Source organism: Bombus flavifrons, chromosome 14 (assembly GCF_040668555.2).
Source record: "Bombus flavifrons isolate JBK064 chromosome 14, iyBomFlav1_principal, whole genome shotgun sequence".
Lineage (NCBI taxonomy): Eukaryota > Metazoa > Arthropoda > Insecta > Hymenoptera > Apidae > Bombus > Bombus flavifrons.
The window spans coordinates 11,868,336-11,884,436 of NC_138455.1; the positions used below are offsets into that span (position 1 = coordinate 11,868,336).

General features: G+C 46.5%; 2 protein-coding genes across 2 annotated transcripts; one reads left to right on the forward strand and one right to left on the reverse strand.

The window, feature by feature from the left end:
• Window positions 1-958: 958 nt before the first annotated feature.
• On the reverse strand, window positions 959-2,197 carry LOC138187070 (uncharacterized). The gene is made up of 4 exons (XM_069127537.1): window positions 1,832-2,197; window positions 1,717-1,760; window positions 1,377-1,642; window positions 959-1,313 (listed from the first exon to the last, which is right to left on the reverse strand). Exons 1-4 carry the CDS (start codon window positions 1,875-1,877, stop codon window positions 1,205-1,207), a joined length of 465 nt encoding a protein of 154 aa, XP_068983638.1. The 5' UTR covers window positions 1,878-2,197; the 3' UTR covers window positions 959-1,204.
• A 692-nt stretch (window positions 2,198-2,889) lies between these two features.
• conv (insulin like growth factor binding protein acid labile subunit convoluted) lies at window positions 2,890-10,986 on the forward strand. The gene is made up of 12 exons (XM_069126761.1): window positions 2,890-3,094; window positions 6,068-6,323; window positions 6,435-6,722; window positions 6,786-7,023; window positions 7,142-7,388; window positions 7,456-7,710; window positions 7,787-8,103; window positions 8,217-8,514; window positions 8,613-9,093; window positions 9,380-9,643; window positions 9,839-10,067; window positions 10,157-10,986. The coding sequence occupies exons 1-12, from the start codon at window positions 2,996-2,998 to the stop codon at window positions 10,494-10,496; spliced, it is 3,312 nt and encodes a 1,103-aa protein (XP_068982862.1). The 5' UTR covers window positions 2,890-2,995; the 3' UTR covers window positions 10,497-10,986.
• Window positions 10,987-16,101: the final 5,115 nt, after the last annotated feature.

The following is a 16,101-nucleotide window of genomic DNA, read 5'->3' on the forward strand; positions in this document are numbered from 1 at the left end:
ATACGTTTCGACGAGTTTATTTTAAATAAAATTCGTATCAGCTCTTGTTCGTTCGTGGAGGGTTTAATGGTGAAGGGTAACACAATATCTTGATCGCGCTGTTCTCTTATCGATCCGCGTATAATCGAATTGCGCTCAATAACTAAGGACAACCCGTAGGTGGTATACGTATATTGTAAAGGCGTTGGCTGCTAAGCGACTGCCAGCGATTCTCGCTAGTTTCTCGCAATATCTACCTTTACGAAGAATAAAAAAACGCTTGAGAATCCACCCATCCTGTTTTCCTTCCTACAACCACCTCTGACTTAGCTACCGCTTTTTATCGATCCTTCTGTTGCCGGCGCTAATTTTTCAAGATAAGGATCGCGGGATGCGCGCGAGTAACGTAATTGCTCCTGTCTCGAGCGCCTCGCTTCTTCCCTCTAAAAAAAAGAAAAAAACTAAAACGAGCTACACCAACAGACATATATCGAGATTAAGAAGATGGATATTTGATTGTACGGCTTATCGGAATCGCGAGGAACGACGTTGGCCTCAATTTCAAGCACTCGGAGGGCCACGATCCGAACAGTCGACGTTCGCACGAATACGATTTTACCTTGTTTCTTTATTTCCCGTACATCGGCTACTTTATCTTCTTTTCCCTCTTTTTCTACGCTTTAAAGATTAAAAATCCTACCGGATGTTGTATCTTAAATTAATCGTACTATAGACGGAACGGTGGAAGGATCGTGCATCGAACCCTTGCAAAGTCTCGACACACGCGAGAAAAACGTTTTTACGTTGCATATACGACGACGGTTCTTTCACAAAGATCGGTACTTCGGATACGTAATTGGCTGAATGTTGGACTGCCACGTATTTCATATTATTAAACGATTACTACCGCCGTTAAAGCACAGAAAAAGATACGATCAGCCTATTAAGCAGGAGCTCGCGATCCATCGTTATACTATTTATTTCTAAACTTATATCACAGGAATACGTATCGTTTTAGGCAACAATATAAGTAAAATATATCGTCGGAAATACGTGTACGTAATTGCATACTCGTCACTGTATACGTAATAGCCAGGTTGAACGTTGATTTCCTAAGAGACGCGCGTTTATTACCATACAGAAATTTCGCAGGCATAAACTCGTTACGTTCTCGATAAACGTAAACGTAAGGTAATACTTATGCGACGTGTTAGTCTCTTAGGCGTCACGCCAGCAGAAGGGGCAGCACAGAAGGTATCTCTTCTTTCTCCTCCGACAGAGTGTGATTTTCTTCTGTCACTTCCACGGAGAAAGGTAGCTCGTTTAAATAGAACCTACGACAAATTTACAAACGTCGATCGCTTATACATCGAGACATTCGAACTCCAAGTATTTACCATTCGTTCGCACGATCGCAGTCAATGTGTTCTTCGTCGCTGCACACGCGTTCCCTCTGATCGAACAAGGTATTGTTTGGACAAATTACGGGGAAACCTTTGCCTAAGTCGTCACAGGCATGGAAAACTCGACAATCGTAGTCCAGGTCTGCGTACAAACCGACCGGTTTACCCTCGCAGGAAAATCGGAAAGTCAGATTATCGAAAACGTCGAAATCGCTCGTTTCTTCGGACAGGTCCTCGTAAGTCTCTAAGCGATGTCGATCCTAGCGAGAAGAAATATCTCTTTATTTTCTTTGAAATTTTAATTCGCCATGCGAAAGAGGAATTTAAAACGTACGATGTAACCTAGAGTTGGTAAAGCGACGACGACGACCAACAGCCCTGCAAAACAGAGATTCCTTTCGCAAAGAAAAATTCGTTTTTCACAGAGATTGGAGATATATTTTACTTACGAGTCCATAGCAGAAGCTTCGAGATAAATACGGTGGAAGAACGCATGTTTTTACAAATTTCCGAAAGAATCTGAGGCGTTTGCGTAATTGGTTTTTGCGGTATTCGTTGCGAATCGCGATCTCTGCGCCTGCGACTCGACGATACTCGGCTGATGCGGTAGCTGTCTTTACTGGCACTCCTGGTTCTCGAACCGTGCTATTCAGACAACTTATCGACCTTAATGAGCGAGTAATTTCTCGAAGAGCGTAACGCTGTTTCTCGTTATACTTTAAACGCTCGCTAACCGGGATATCCGGTTATTATTTGACGAACTTTTACAAACTGCCAACTAATCGAATCTATGTACGTTCAAAAAGTTAAAGACGTACGAGACATCCACCGGTGAAAATAGATTCAACTAGATTACTCTATCTACGAAAACGTTAATTTACGGTAATGCGCTTGATTTAACGTAGTTTGACGTTACGCGGTTCGAAAGTTTTTCATCGCTCTTATCCTCGTCGTTGAAATTGTCTATAACATCGATCGAAAATCTCTGTACGATTAATTTTACGTACCGATAGATGTCACTGGCTCGTAAAGAAGTCGTTGTTCCGAGCGACTTTCACCCGCGTCGACCAATCGCGGCCATCGTGTTCTCCACTTTCTTCCATCTTAAACGCCGCTTTCCTCCGACAACTCCTTCTCTAACGTATACGTATATACGTATACGTTACGGTCACGGGAAAACGATTCGGAGTATTATTTTCTAAACTAAAAGTTAGTTAACGATTTTTCTAAAGCGACAACGAGTTAAAGATTATAATCGCGACGAGAAGAGAGAATATCGAACACACGTACGGAGAAACGGGCCTCGATACGGCCCTGAGAGGCAACGAACCAATGAAGCGCAACCTTAGCGTCCTTGTCTCGTGGAAACGTTCTGGGCTTAGAGTCAGAGAGCCGCGTGTCCACGAAAGGACAGCGCGTATCAACTGCCTACGAGGGAGGCCTCGCTTCTCGAGCCGCCTTTCTCTTTAGCTTCGAGCCACGGCTCAGTTTTCACGGCAGCCTCATCCAGGAACTACTCGCAGAATGTCTGGAAGACAGAAACGCGGTGAAACGTTAACGTGATTTTCTTCTTCTCCTTCGCGTACCGATTTCGCGCGCGTGAAACGGATCGAATGGTAAACCACTGGTCGAGCGACGAATATGTGACTCGAAGACGACGACTGTCATCGTGCTTTCAGAACGTGCTGTCCGTACGCGAACCGCAATACAAGGTACTTTATCTTCGTATTGTATACGTAATTAACGTTTTAATCGAAACTCTCCTTACGAGATCGTAGAAAAACGCGGTGGTATTTGATCGCGCGGTTCCACGTGCGCTTGGTACGTCATCCGCCAACTGCGGCGAGTTCAACGCGTGAATAGAGATACACGGGTTACCGGTTATTACGCCAGTGATCGCACCTTTTCCGTAATTATACATTTCCTTTCGACGATAAAATTCTGACTTCTCCTCGCCCATCCGTGTCAACGAGTGACGCTCCCGATATCGGCTACCGTTCATGGCATTGACAGCTTCTATCGCAAACCGATCTGTATATCGCTGGCTATCCCCGAAAGAGATGGTATTCTTTCTAACGCTATCCGTCGGTAAGTCTCGCTTTGCAAGGACAGCTGGTTCAACGAAAATACCCTTGAAAGTAGTCGATGCGGAAAGGAAAAAACGAAAAGTTCCGTGTGACGTCGTTTTCCCTCTTCCCCGTCGCGAAAACGAGGAACGCGAAAACGAGGAACGCGAGAGTGGGAAAGAGACACCGACGATTCTAAAAATTATTCTACAGGTTTCGAGTTTTCCCCTGCCACGCTGTCGTAACAACGTTAATTGGGCGCAGAAAGTAGAGCGTGGTTTTTGTATTTTCTTCGCGCATGAATTACTCCTTCCGAGACGGAGGAACTGAAACGCTTCTTCTCACGAGCTTAGAGATCTCTTCTCGATTATTCGCGCGACTACTTGTTTACGCCTCCTCGAATTAATACAATACGTACAAGCGTGGTTCGAGCCATTCTTCGACGTTTTACTTTCGACATCGTTCTTGGATTTCTCCGATTTCACATCGATAGAAGGGCGACGTGAAATATCAGGTGTCAAACGCGAAATTACGTCATTAGAACCGGTGCAGGAAATTTTTTTAGCGCCAGCATGAAGTCAAAATGATTCGGTTCATTGCCTGTCGTTGCACCGCTAAGGTCGCTTCAAGAGAAGTGAAAGGACCAACAGTGTTTTCGATATGCCGCGCGTCTAACCTGTATCGCTTCGCTAAAATTCTGTACTTCCTATTATACAACGTATTTATCGGTACATTTGCTCAACGTCGAATTGCATAATTTTGTGGAAAAGACGCCTGGCGCCTCGCTGAAAGCGCGCGTTTCCATATTACGCGTCGTATTTACGACCGACTCGGTCGTGGAAGGATCGTATTATGTTCCGATCGTTGCATAAACGTGCGGCGAAACTAGATCACCGCTTTTCTCTTTACCTCCTCGCTCGCTGAATTACTAGATTACTGGAACCGTAATAAAGCACGCTTGCTCGTTTCTCAGGTCAGTGGGCCTCGCGAGCGTTCATCCTTTTAAACGTTAGGCTGTAAAATTAGCTATAAAGTCTGTTGTAAGATTTTAGGCTGTTGGCTGATAGAATCTTTTATTACACCGCGGAATTCTCCCGTTTCTCGTTGACCCCCTTAAACGTCCGTGGTCGAGGCCATCGTTAACGCATCGATCGAAATAAAGAATACTCCTTTTACTAGCCCACGCTTTCCTCTCGCGAATCCTCTTTACGGCAAACTCTTGCGCACGATCTAACGGTTAATCAAAGGCCTAATTTCTAGATCCAACGGTTACATTTTCTTAAATACTCGTCCAAGTACGTTCTAACCTTTTCATCCCGAATTTCTGTCATTCTGTCTCTCTGAGCGACCAGGCGCTCCAACGAACGCTACCTCTAACCGGATACCAAACAGAAACGAGGAAAAATTTATCGACGAAATTAATCTTATTTGTCTCGTTCGTCGAATAATGGATTCATCGTCATTTATCGTGGCCGTTATGAAATTTCATTTATCGAATTCATTGGCGAGAAGGACGAATAACTTTTCTCCACGTCGATCTTTACCTATTCGAACGAAAGTACGATTTGCGTTCGACCGCGCATCGGGGAGCGGCATTTCACTTTCAGCCAGAGAACGCAGTGGCGATCACCCACTTCTCTTGCCAATAATAATCTATCAGGCTCTTCTCAGATTTGCATAGCGACGTTCGATCGTACGACAAGACGAAATTACAGCTTTCTGCTGCAGCAGCTCGTAAAAATTTAATTAACGCGATTATCTGCTGCGAACAGATCTCGTTTATCTTTGATCGCGGCAACTTCGTGGACGGAATCGTCAGGCACAAACTCTGTCTAAACCGATACGTGGGTAACAGTGGTTGCACGCGATTCCTCGTAAAGACGGTATACCAAGGAAGTAGTGGCAACGAGGTCATTCGTCTCTTTACGACTTCTTTGTTTCTACTGGCTCCTCCGGGTGATCGTCGATCCGCGAACAAATTAGTCGCGCCTCGCCGTGATTTGCGCTTATTTAGACACCCAAACGTCCATCTTTCTGCGATTTGTCTACGAGACGCTCGTACGACAGTCTCGTAATGTAAACGTGTTATCGCGTTTTTTACGTTATTCGGATGACAATGTGTTCTAGCAGTTGGAAGCTAGACTCGCGAGCTTGCAGGGAGTCGATATCGTAAGAGACGATGCGCGTAATCGTCGCGGTTCGTCAAATGGGAATCGACCGGTTCCACAAAGACCATTGTCACGGCGACTTACTCGTTCGATTAGGTGCGGTTTTTGCGTCACGGATTTTGAAAGAAGCAGGAAAATGGAAAGGCGAGACGGTCGATCGGAAGGTCGAGTTCCGAATCGAGGGAAAAGTTTAATTCGCTCGTGGTTTATGGTATCTATAAGCGCGTTATCGAGGCGCGAATCTAACGCAGGATCGACCGACCATTGGGAAAACTTTCTCACGTTTCACGCCAAACAGCGCGATTACAACACGAGTGCCGTGACTAATAAAAGTTCTACGATTTGAAGCGCTTGCTCCCGTTAGAATTCTTATCGGCGGAATTGGCGTTCTTGTTGGCTGCCAACAAGAACGAAAGATTAATCGGTAATGCTCCATTGTTTCGTTTCGCAGATGATACTTTTCCCGTTACTGTGGGTTTTGATCGTGCCCCCTGCCATCATGGGCGGCTACGTTCCACCCGGACCACGGTTTAGATGTCCCAAAGAATCCAAGTACGTTTATCCTTGCGCGTGCGTTCGTGGCAGTGACAGAGGCCTTTATGTTCGTTGTGAGAACACCAATTTGGCAAGTTTGAGCTTGGCCTTCTCCAATTTAGGCAACGAGGGCATACCGATCGAGGAACTCGTTCTCTACAAATGCAACATAGGTAAGCTAGCTCGCTGTTTCTCGGAGAAGCGCGTTTACACTTTGCGAATACGTGGAACAAGCTACCTCTCGAGCTACCTTGCAAATCGCATTCGTTATGTCACGATTAAAGGACGTTTTTACGGGCCCGCTCTCTATCCTCTGGACGTTCGAGTGTTAAGGTTCGTCGACACTCCATTGAGACTGATAGAAGAACACAGTTTTCTCGGCGTGAACAGAACTCTGCAGGAACTTTACGTGATAAACAGCGCTCTAGAGAAATTCCCGCGTCAGGCGTTGCAAATTTTAGGCAATTTGAGTATCCTGACTATCGTTGGCCATCGAATCTCCACTCTACCGATGGACAGCTTCACTGACAGCATTGCGGCTGCTAAAATCGAAAAGTTGGAGATCAGCAACGGTACTGTACTATTTTGCGAACGAATCGTATCTCTGGTTTCCTGCAGTTATTTTACCGTTGTAGGCACTCTGACTTCTTTGCCCGTGGAAGCGTTGACTCCTCTGAAGAAACTGAAGAAATTGGATCTTCACGACAACGAGATTAAGGAGCTGAAGAGGAATCAATTCAAGGGTTTGAGGGACACGGAATATCTAGATCTATCGCACAATCAGATTAACAAGCTCGATGGATCTCATTTGGCCGACTTAACGAAGATGGGCTGGTGCAATTTGTCTCACAATGCCATTTCAGATTTAAAAAGGTAAACTGTTTGCCAGTGCTACCCGTACACTAACAGCGCTTTGTTCCCTATACGGAACAAATACGAACGAACGATGAAAACGCGTTAATCGATCGACTAATATCGAATTTGTCTATAGGGGAACATTCGCGAGGAACTCGCTGCTGAAGGTGCTCAATCTGAGCCACAATAAAATCAGAAAACTCGACTCGAATACCTTCCGTGGTATGCGCTTTTTGATAAGATTGTACTTGAGCGATAATCAGATAAACGACGTTGGAAGAGGTACGTTTGGCCCTGTTACCAGGATAGGTACCATTGATCTGGCTAGGAATTTTATCAAAAAGATCGACTTCCAGATGTTTAATCAGCTGCAGTTCGCAGAGGTACGAGCATCGTAGATATCCTGAGAAATACTATTGATCAAAATATTCAATTTGTTTTTCGTTGCAGCTGTTAGACGTGTCCGAGAACTTCGTGACGGTGGTAGAAAAGCTGTCTTTCAAAGATCTTTACTTGGCGAAGATCAATTTATCGCGCAACGAGATTTCAAAGATAGAACCAGGCGCCTTCGAAAACTGCGTCAACATCACGATCCTGGATCTAAGTCACAACAAGCTCGATAATATTTCCAGATACTCGTTCGACAGTGCAACTTACGCCACGGAACTGCGATTGAGCTACAATCGATTCACTGCGGTCAACCAGGTCTCTTTCGGAGGCGAATAATTCGAGAATCGAAACCCTAAGAAATCCGCAGCGAAACGATCATTAATAATTGCAGGTGCCGCTGCACAACATGACCGGGCTGAAAGTTCTCAACGTGTCGCACAATTTGATCCATTCGGTGCCTCGTCAGACGTTTCCCAAGCTATACGAGCTGCACACGATCGATCTGTCCCATAACAACTTGTCCGAAATCCACAACGCCGTATTTCAGACTCTCTTCAGTCTTCGTTTCTTAAATCTATCGTACAATTCCCTGGAGAAGATAAAACCGTCCACGTTCGGTCCTCTGCCGACGCTGTTGGAGTTGGACATGAGTTACAATCTGTTGAACGATATCGCTCGTGGCAGTTTAACCAGATTGCCAAGCTGCAGGTAATCGGTGATTTTATAAACAAATAAATAAACAAGACTCGTTGAAATACGCTTGAACTATCTAAAAATGAGGACGACCATAGCGTTGAATAAAAAGTCGCGTTAACTTGCAGGAGCCTGTCCGTCAGGAACAATCGATTGACGAAGATCTTCCAGTTGCCTATTTCTCTCGGTAGCTTAGATTTTTCCGAAAATTGGCTGGAGGAAATTCCAACGATGGACGTATGGCCCACGATGAACGCTCTTCTCTCGCTGGACCTTTCGGGGAATCGATTGGGCGATAACCTGAAACATGGCAGCTTCGAAAACCTGCTTACCTTGAGGACTTTGAACCTGCAGTCGAACAACATGACAAGGCCACCGTGGGAGGCACTAAGCACTCTAACTAGCTTGCAGTATCTTTATATGCAGGTTCAACGATCTTTTATATGCTATCATAAGTTTAGTTAAATATCGCGTTCCAACTTGACGAGCAAGGTGATTTAACTTAACGTCGACGATAATTTCAGCACAACCAGCTAACCGAATTAGGAAAGTCCGCGTTCGGACGTCTTCCAATAGTGTTCGAACTGAATCTAGCGAACAATCGGATATCGAACGTGAGCACTCGAGCTTTCGAGGGACTGTTGCAGTTGTTGACGCTGAATCTGACGAACAATAAACTTACCCACATCCCCAATGGAGCGTTTCAGAGTCTCGTCTCTTTGAGGTCTTTGGACCTTTCTCACAACAAGTTGGAAAGACTGGATAACAAAACCCACGGGCTTCTGGACGATTGTTTGTCTCTGGAGAGACTCAATCTCAGTCACAATAGGATATCTTTTATTACGAAGAAAACGTTTCCCAACGATCCTTGGATCCCTTATCGGCTGAGAGAAGTCGATCTTTCGTACAACACCATGCCTGTGTTGACGCACGAACTCACTGTAGGAACGAAAAAGTTGCAGTACTTGAATATCAGTCATAATAACATCAACGAGATTCGAAGATGTGAGTATACAGAAGAGTCCGCGAATTCATTTTCACGATAAGCCAATAGTTTAACAAGAAAGAAAAAAAAAAAAAAAAATTAAGAAAGAATTCAAAAAAATTGAGATACGAAATGATCATTGTGTTTCGTGAAAAGACGATAGTTTCGAAGGTTCTCGGAGACCATTAAAATTCTTCATTTTTTGCTACATTAAATCGAGTTAAGCGGCGATCGATTCGTGGACCAACCGTATATTACTTTTTCGCTATTAATTCAATATCTTTTCGTTCTTCTCGAATATCCTAGATGTGATTGGGAACTTGACAGCTATGCGAACGCTGGACCTCTCCTACAACGAGATCAACGACCTCTCAGAACCGGATATCTTTGATCCTCCGAAGAATTTGACTAATCTGTACCTGAGTCACAACCGCCTGACTCACGTACCCTTGAACAAGATCCTTCCGTTGGCGAAATTGAAGATTCTCGACGTGAAATCCAACTCGATCGGAGTGTTCAACGATATGTTCATGAAGATCATAGAAAATAGCACGAAGGTTCAGTATAATGGTAAGGAACGAGTAGCCAAACATCGATATCTCTTAACAAAGAGAGAGAGAGAGAGAGAGCAAAGTGTTAAATACGATTCTATCGATCATTATTTTTAATAATCGCCAACGTCGTTAGGAAATTACTTTTACGAGATATTATTATTATCGAGAATCAGGTATCTCGTTGCATATATTATTTCCAATTGCTATTCAGGAAATCCATTGCACTGCGACTGTTACGTGAGACCCTTGAAACGATGGCTGAACGTTCATACCGAAATACCGAAGGAATGGTCGAACGTTAGCTGCGAAAGTCCGCGTTTCCTGGCCAACAAACTGCTGACCGAGGTGACGGAAGATCTGATGGCATGCGGTCAGAGGGAAGTGAAAGAGTATCCCGAGTTCGACATCACTCCGGACGTAAAGTATCGAAATATCGAGTAGTACGTATTCTAGAAAAGAACGATCGATCTTGGTTTCGCATAGATCGAAGCGTTGGCATTTCCTTCACGTAGCTGCGATTATTTTGCAGCAACGAGGAGGACAAGAGTTGGAAGGCGACGTGGTACGTGACGTCGCGAGAAGACATCGGCGACTTTTACGTGGTGGTTCGCGAATCTGGAAGCAGCAAGTCCGCGATCGAGAAAGATCTCGTCTACAGCGAGAGGTCCTTTAAAATTCCAGAGTTACAGGATTCCGGGACAAAGTACGAGCTGTGCGTGCTGGCGAGAGACTCGGAGGGGAACGTGAAGCATTTTCGAAGCTCCCAGTGTCGGATATTGGCGCAGCACGGGCTCGACTCTTCAACGTCGAGGTTCACAGTGAACGCGTTCCTGATTCTAATCGCCGTGTCCTTCGGTACTCTAGCGTGATGGCAGAAGAAAGGAGCGCGGCGACATCGTGCTAGATGTTTCGCGCGATTCTCTCGCTGCTCCCACGACTAACCGTGTAAATAACGATACGATCGTAAATCGATGTTCCGGTGTGGATCGTGGCTGTACATAGGTTGTGTTTTACCAGTACGCATCGCGAAGACGTTGACCGTCGTGTATTTATTTTTGTAAAATATAGTCGCTGATCGGTACTACGATTCTCGTTGTTCATTCTGGACGAAGAAATATGACACGAGGCACAGGCGATTTGTCTGCAGGGACTGAACGAAACCGATCGGTCGGTATCGGAGACGATAGGATCGAGACGAAGGATAAAAAGAGTGGAGGCCAGGTAATTGGAGATCGTTAGGTGGTTGAGAGTTGTAGACGATTAGCGGACAATTTGTCTTAATAACTTTGGTCGTCTAATCCCACGAACCTAATTCCTCACGGAGCGTTGTCCCGTCGTTAATAAAGGCGTTTCTCTCGCAGGCCCCGTTGAAAAAGTTCTCAAGGAAGTCAGCGGGCTCGCGAGCCGCGCGTAGTAAGATGATTTCATTATTCCGCGTGTTATAATTAGCATCCACGGTTATCCCGGAGGAAGAGGAACGGCTCGGGGCCTTTCTAACGAGGCCCAAGTCCCGTGGAAGTTGTCGCTTCCGCAAAACGATCCGCCAGGAAGATTAATGGCGTCAGCGTCGATCACGATCATCCACGCGACACGTTTCGCTCGGCTCTTCCTCCCTATCGTTCGCTCTATCGGCCATTATTCGGCCTTGTTCGGCGGTCTTCCTCGCGATGTCGCAGAATTCGCCAGATACGTAACAAGGAGGGACGTGACCATCCTGTTTCGTTGACGATTAACGGGACTTTGGATCGGTAAACGCGCAACGCGCACGATCGTTATCGCCTCTACGCAAAGAAAAAAGATAATTTACTTTTTCGAGCATCCGCTCTTAGACGAGAAAAAAGTGGATTCTTTTGGCAAAAAAGAAGAAGAAGAAAAAAAAAAAAAAGAAAAAATCCAAAGGAATTTCCTCTCAAATATAATATTTGAGGTACAACGTAATGCTTAAATTTTGGTTCCGAGCGAACGCTTCGAGGAAGAACCGCGTTCATCCTGCTCCGTTCTCCAAGCGAACATCGTATCCTTGAATTTTCCCAAAGCGACGAAACGGTTTAAAAACCGACCGTGTAACATGGTAAAGAGTACTTTAATGGTATCCTAAGGTTTAGCCCGATTTTTTTGAAAGAGCAGAACAATAAAAAGATCGAACGTGGACGTAAACGAGATAGCTTGTCCACGGAGGATTTCCGAAACTCGAAAAGAGAAGGACTCTTCGTTGAAATATTAAGACGCCTTCTTACTCCTTAGAACGCGAGGTAATTTCTTCGGTGCGGAATAATAATCTGCAACAACTAGAAACGGATAAATTGGACTGCGCGAGGAAAGATGGGATCCGAGTAGGACAAGACGGAACCGAATCTTTCTCTCCCTCCTTTCTTTCGTTATCTCTCCGTCTTGTCGCTGATCTTGTTATTTGCGCTGTTAGCGCAAGGTAGGAATGGATCCTTGATAACACGTTACCGGAAATGTCGTAGACTTTCGTGCGATCGCTTTAATTATCGAACGTTTTTCGAGGCAGTGTCCGAGGATGGAGCCCAATTAGCATCGAGCCGTGGCGGTCGTTACGGAGCCAAACGATTTCTCGTAGCGAGCGTAATCGCAATCGGTTGCTCGTTACGAAATCCTTGGACACTTTCACCCGGAGGCCTGGAGTATGGCGTGGCTCGTCCAGGTACCGTACACGAGAGTGCACGATCGTGCACGAGCGGCCACGAACGACGCCAGTGTCTATCAGAGGCAGACATCCGTTTGTCTGGCCTCGGCTCGGCCATAAGGCCCCAAGGCTGTTTTGCCTGAATAAATTTATGCGCGTCTCATCCTCGCGGTCGAACGAGACGCGGCGAGCCTCGGTTTCGTTGACCCGACAGTCGCTGCTTCCTCCGCTAATGCGATAATTAATTATCGATCAACGGCCACCCTTCTATAAATCATGGATATTTTTGCAGGCGGACCAGCTTCGTTCAACGTATCGATTTCCAATTACTTATTCCGGTTCGCGGTTCATATCCATGGCAGCGAGAGCCAGTTATAAATAGATGTAAAAAAAAAAAAAAAGAAGCGCTGTAAGATTTCCAAGGGAAGATTTAGCGCGATAAACGGGCGACCAGTTTCTTCGTACTGGCTGAACGCATTTACATAGTCCACTTTGGGCAGTGACTCACACCGGATCCATGTAAGGCCCAACGTCGCGTCTCTGTTCGTGGACCTGTACGCCTACGGCGAGACGGCGAGTTCGCGCTTGCAAAATAAAAAGCAGCGTTCCAACGCAACGGGAGGATCCTCGAAAAGGCTACGTGACTCGATTTCGTAGTACCAACGAAAATACAGAGTACCGGTCGCGGCTGAAACATCGAACGATTCCTCGGGTCTAAAATGTACGGCTCGTTAATTCTCCAGCAACTTCGCGCCAGCTACTCGTGGGAGGAAAGAGTAATCTCTTGCAGCGTATCGCTCTCATCGATCTTGCCGCGCGCGCCAATCGATCCACCGAGCAATTAGCCTGACACTCTTGCAACCCTGACTCCGTTACATCGAAACGTTACGTTCAAACCTATCGACGAGACCACGTTACGTGGCAAATTCGCTAAACCAAAGCAAATTCTTCCTTCCTTTCGGCAGAAGTTACATCCTCGTGGAAAACCGCGTCTATCGCTGCATTCGTAGCTGCTAAACGAGAGTTAAATAATCCGTCTCGGGATACGGACCTGAGACGATCTTTAACCTGTCGAAATTCGCGTTCGGATCGTTTCCACCGCGGGCCAATTTCACCGATACGATAGGAGCGAGCTCGAGACTCCCGCAGCGTTACGGCTTTATCCGTGTTTCTTTCGGACGGATATCGCAGGATACCGGCGTGGACCGCGAGAAAGGTTAAGCCAGCGGTTGCGAAAAATGCCGGTATCAGCGGCAAGGGTACCTGCTGCACAACGTACCATCGGACGGATCTCACGTGCGCGCCGTTAAAAAGATGTTGCCCCGTTCCGCGTCGACGTCCGGCTGCGCGCGGTCCGTGTACCGTGTGGGTCCGGTGTGTCGGTGTGTGCGGTTCGAACTCTGCCGCCACCGCCAGTGCCCGGGCCCGTCAGTGTCTCTCGCGTTCTCGCACGGAGAACAACTCCGACTCGATCGCGTCGTCGCGTCTCGTCGCTTCTTCCTCTGTGTTTATCCGTATTCCGTCGGGATCGCGCAATACCGCGTAATACCGCGTCGTATCGCACGAATATCGATATCGCTTTGAAAGTGAACGCCCAAGAACGTCGAGACAGCTGATTCTCGAGGAGATCCAACAATCCGACTAAATGAGAGATTCTCGCGGTTAGAGCGAAAACGTCGCGTCGTCCCTTTCTTCCCACCTTCCTTCTCCTTCTTCCCTGCTCTTTCTCCCTCTTCCCGCTTTTGTCCCTTTCACGCCCCTTTCCCTCAATTCCAAGAATATTCGTAGAATATCGGTAACGTCGGCCAGCTTGACATGGAGACCGGACCCCGAAGGCTGCTCCTCTGCTGGATATATATTCTCAGTGTGGCAGGAGCAAACGGTGAGCAAGTTGAATGTGCAGCTGTTTACGAAAAGTATTATTATTTGCGAAAAAAAATGGGACGTGGCCCGGATACGAAGGAAACGTCACGTGGACGGACGGTGGACGTCTAGCTCAAGGCCGACGGACGTTCACTCGCCAAATCGCGCGACTCGATCGTCGCATCGGCCTCGATGCAACGCTCTCTCGCGTCTCGTAAATCTTCGTTTCCATCGAATCTCTATCCTTTTCTTTTTTCGTTCTTCTTTCTCTTGCGTCAGGCGGAGGAGAAGGTCGCGCGGAACGTACGCGATAATCGTAGCGATTCTGGCCCACAGTGATCAGAGGGTAATTGCACTGTCTTGTTGCGAGAAACGAGGGAAACGTTGCGCGAAGTGAGAACTGCTTTCAACCGCGTGCGATCGGGTTTACCTGACGCGTATTTTTAGATCGCAGAAGAGTTACGAATGTTTTTCACGTATCAGAATTCTCATGTTCTCAGAATTCTCCAAATTAGCCCACGACGGCTTGCATGGTTGTCTGGCAAGCGGAAAAGCATCGGAAAATTACGTAAGAACGTTGATGATACCGTGCGAAAGGCTGGAAACTTGCGTGATTTACGCGTGAACAGTAACATTGCCCGATGAATCACGCGATACCTTTCATACGTCTCGTTATTCGCCACTCGTTGCTTCTAACTGCCCGCGCGTTTACGGCTGTCCACGGCGAAAGTTAAAAGGTTTTTGTCCCTTCTGGCTTGGCAAAAAATTAATTTCCTCGCAAATTGGTCGAGCTGACGCGACGATAGAAATCGCAATATGGTCGCAGAGATCTCTCCGTGTACCGGTTGATTTAGCGTCGGCTTGTTTTTGCGTGATCAAACGGAAGACGCATCGCTCGCGATTGCTTCCTCGTGGTAATTCGTTTCTTCCAGTTAATTCCTCGGCGCGAGCTTAATGGGCCACGTCATCTCGGGCTTGATCGATCGGATTCGATTTTCTTTCGCGTTTCTCTGTTCCGTCGGCTAAAATTCTTGTCCGAGAGCCAACCAAATTGATTAGCCGACCTCTGCTGCGCCATGTAACGAGCAGAACTTGTCCGGAATGCTCGACGCGAGCAGAATCTTTCTATCGGGGAAAGAAAGGGAAGGAAAGAGGACGAAAGTGATTTTCTACGCTTCGTGTTACGTACGTTCCAGCCGTACATACCCTCTTTCCTTTTCTCTCCTATTTCTAGGCCGAATTTCGAAATCGTTCGAAACCCATCATCCGTCCTCGTCTTTAAAAATTGACTCGAGCGTTTAACGATTCGTTACGTCAGGAGGAAAGCTGGATTTCGCATTCCGTTCTCTCGTCTCGGCTCGGTTGCATTCCTGGCACGTGGGCAGGAGAACGTTGAAAAGAGAAGGTGAAATTCGACTTGACTGCGGTGACTCGCGAAAGCATTTTTCCAATATTTATCTATTTATTTGTCACGAATGCAACGTGTATAAAAGATATTCTGCGATTTAAGAGATCTTTGTTTGACTTTTATTTAACGCGTCCATAAAAACGCGAATTTGCCCGATCCGCGAAGGAATGAAACGGACCCGCATGTTATCGATGCGGATCACCCCCGTGTCTCTACGCGTTTTACCTTCAAGAACGTTTCGCAACGCGGCTTTGTCGTTCGTCTCGTCGTTCAAGCATGTACACAGCAGTGGCTTTTTCCTATCTGGATCGGCAGCTGTAGAATTTACTCGCTAAATTTCACGCTGCGAGCGGCCGTGAATAAAAGTACGAGCGGCGTGGTGGTTTAAAATAAAAAGCGAAAAAAAACGGGGATCGATGTAAGCGTGGAAACGGGCTGGTCGCGTCGCGTCGATTCGATATCCTCCCTTGTGGTCGATAGGAGGAAATGAAAAAGCGGAGATAGAACGTAACGCAAAAAGCGTGTTCAATCGCGGACTAAATCGAGTTGTCCG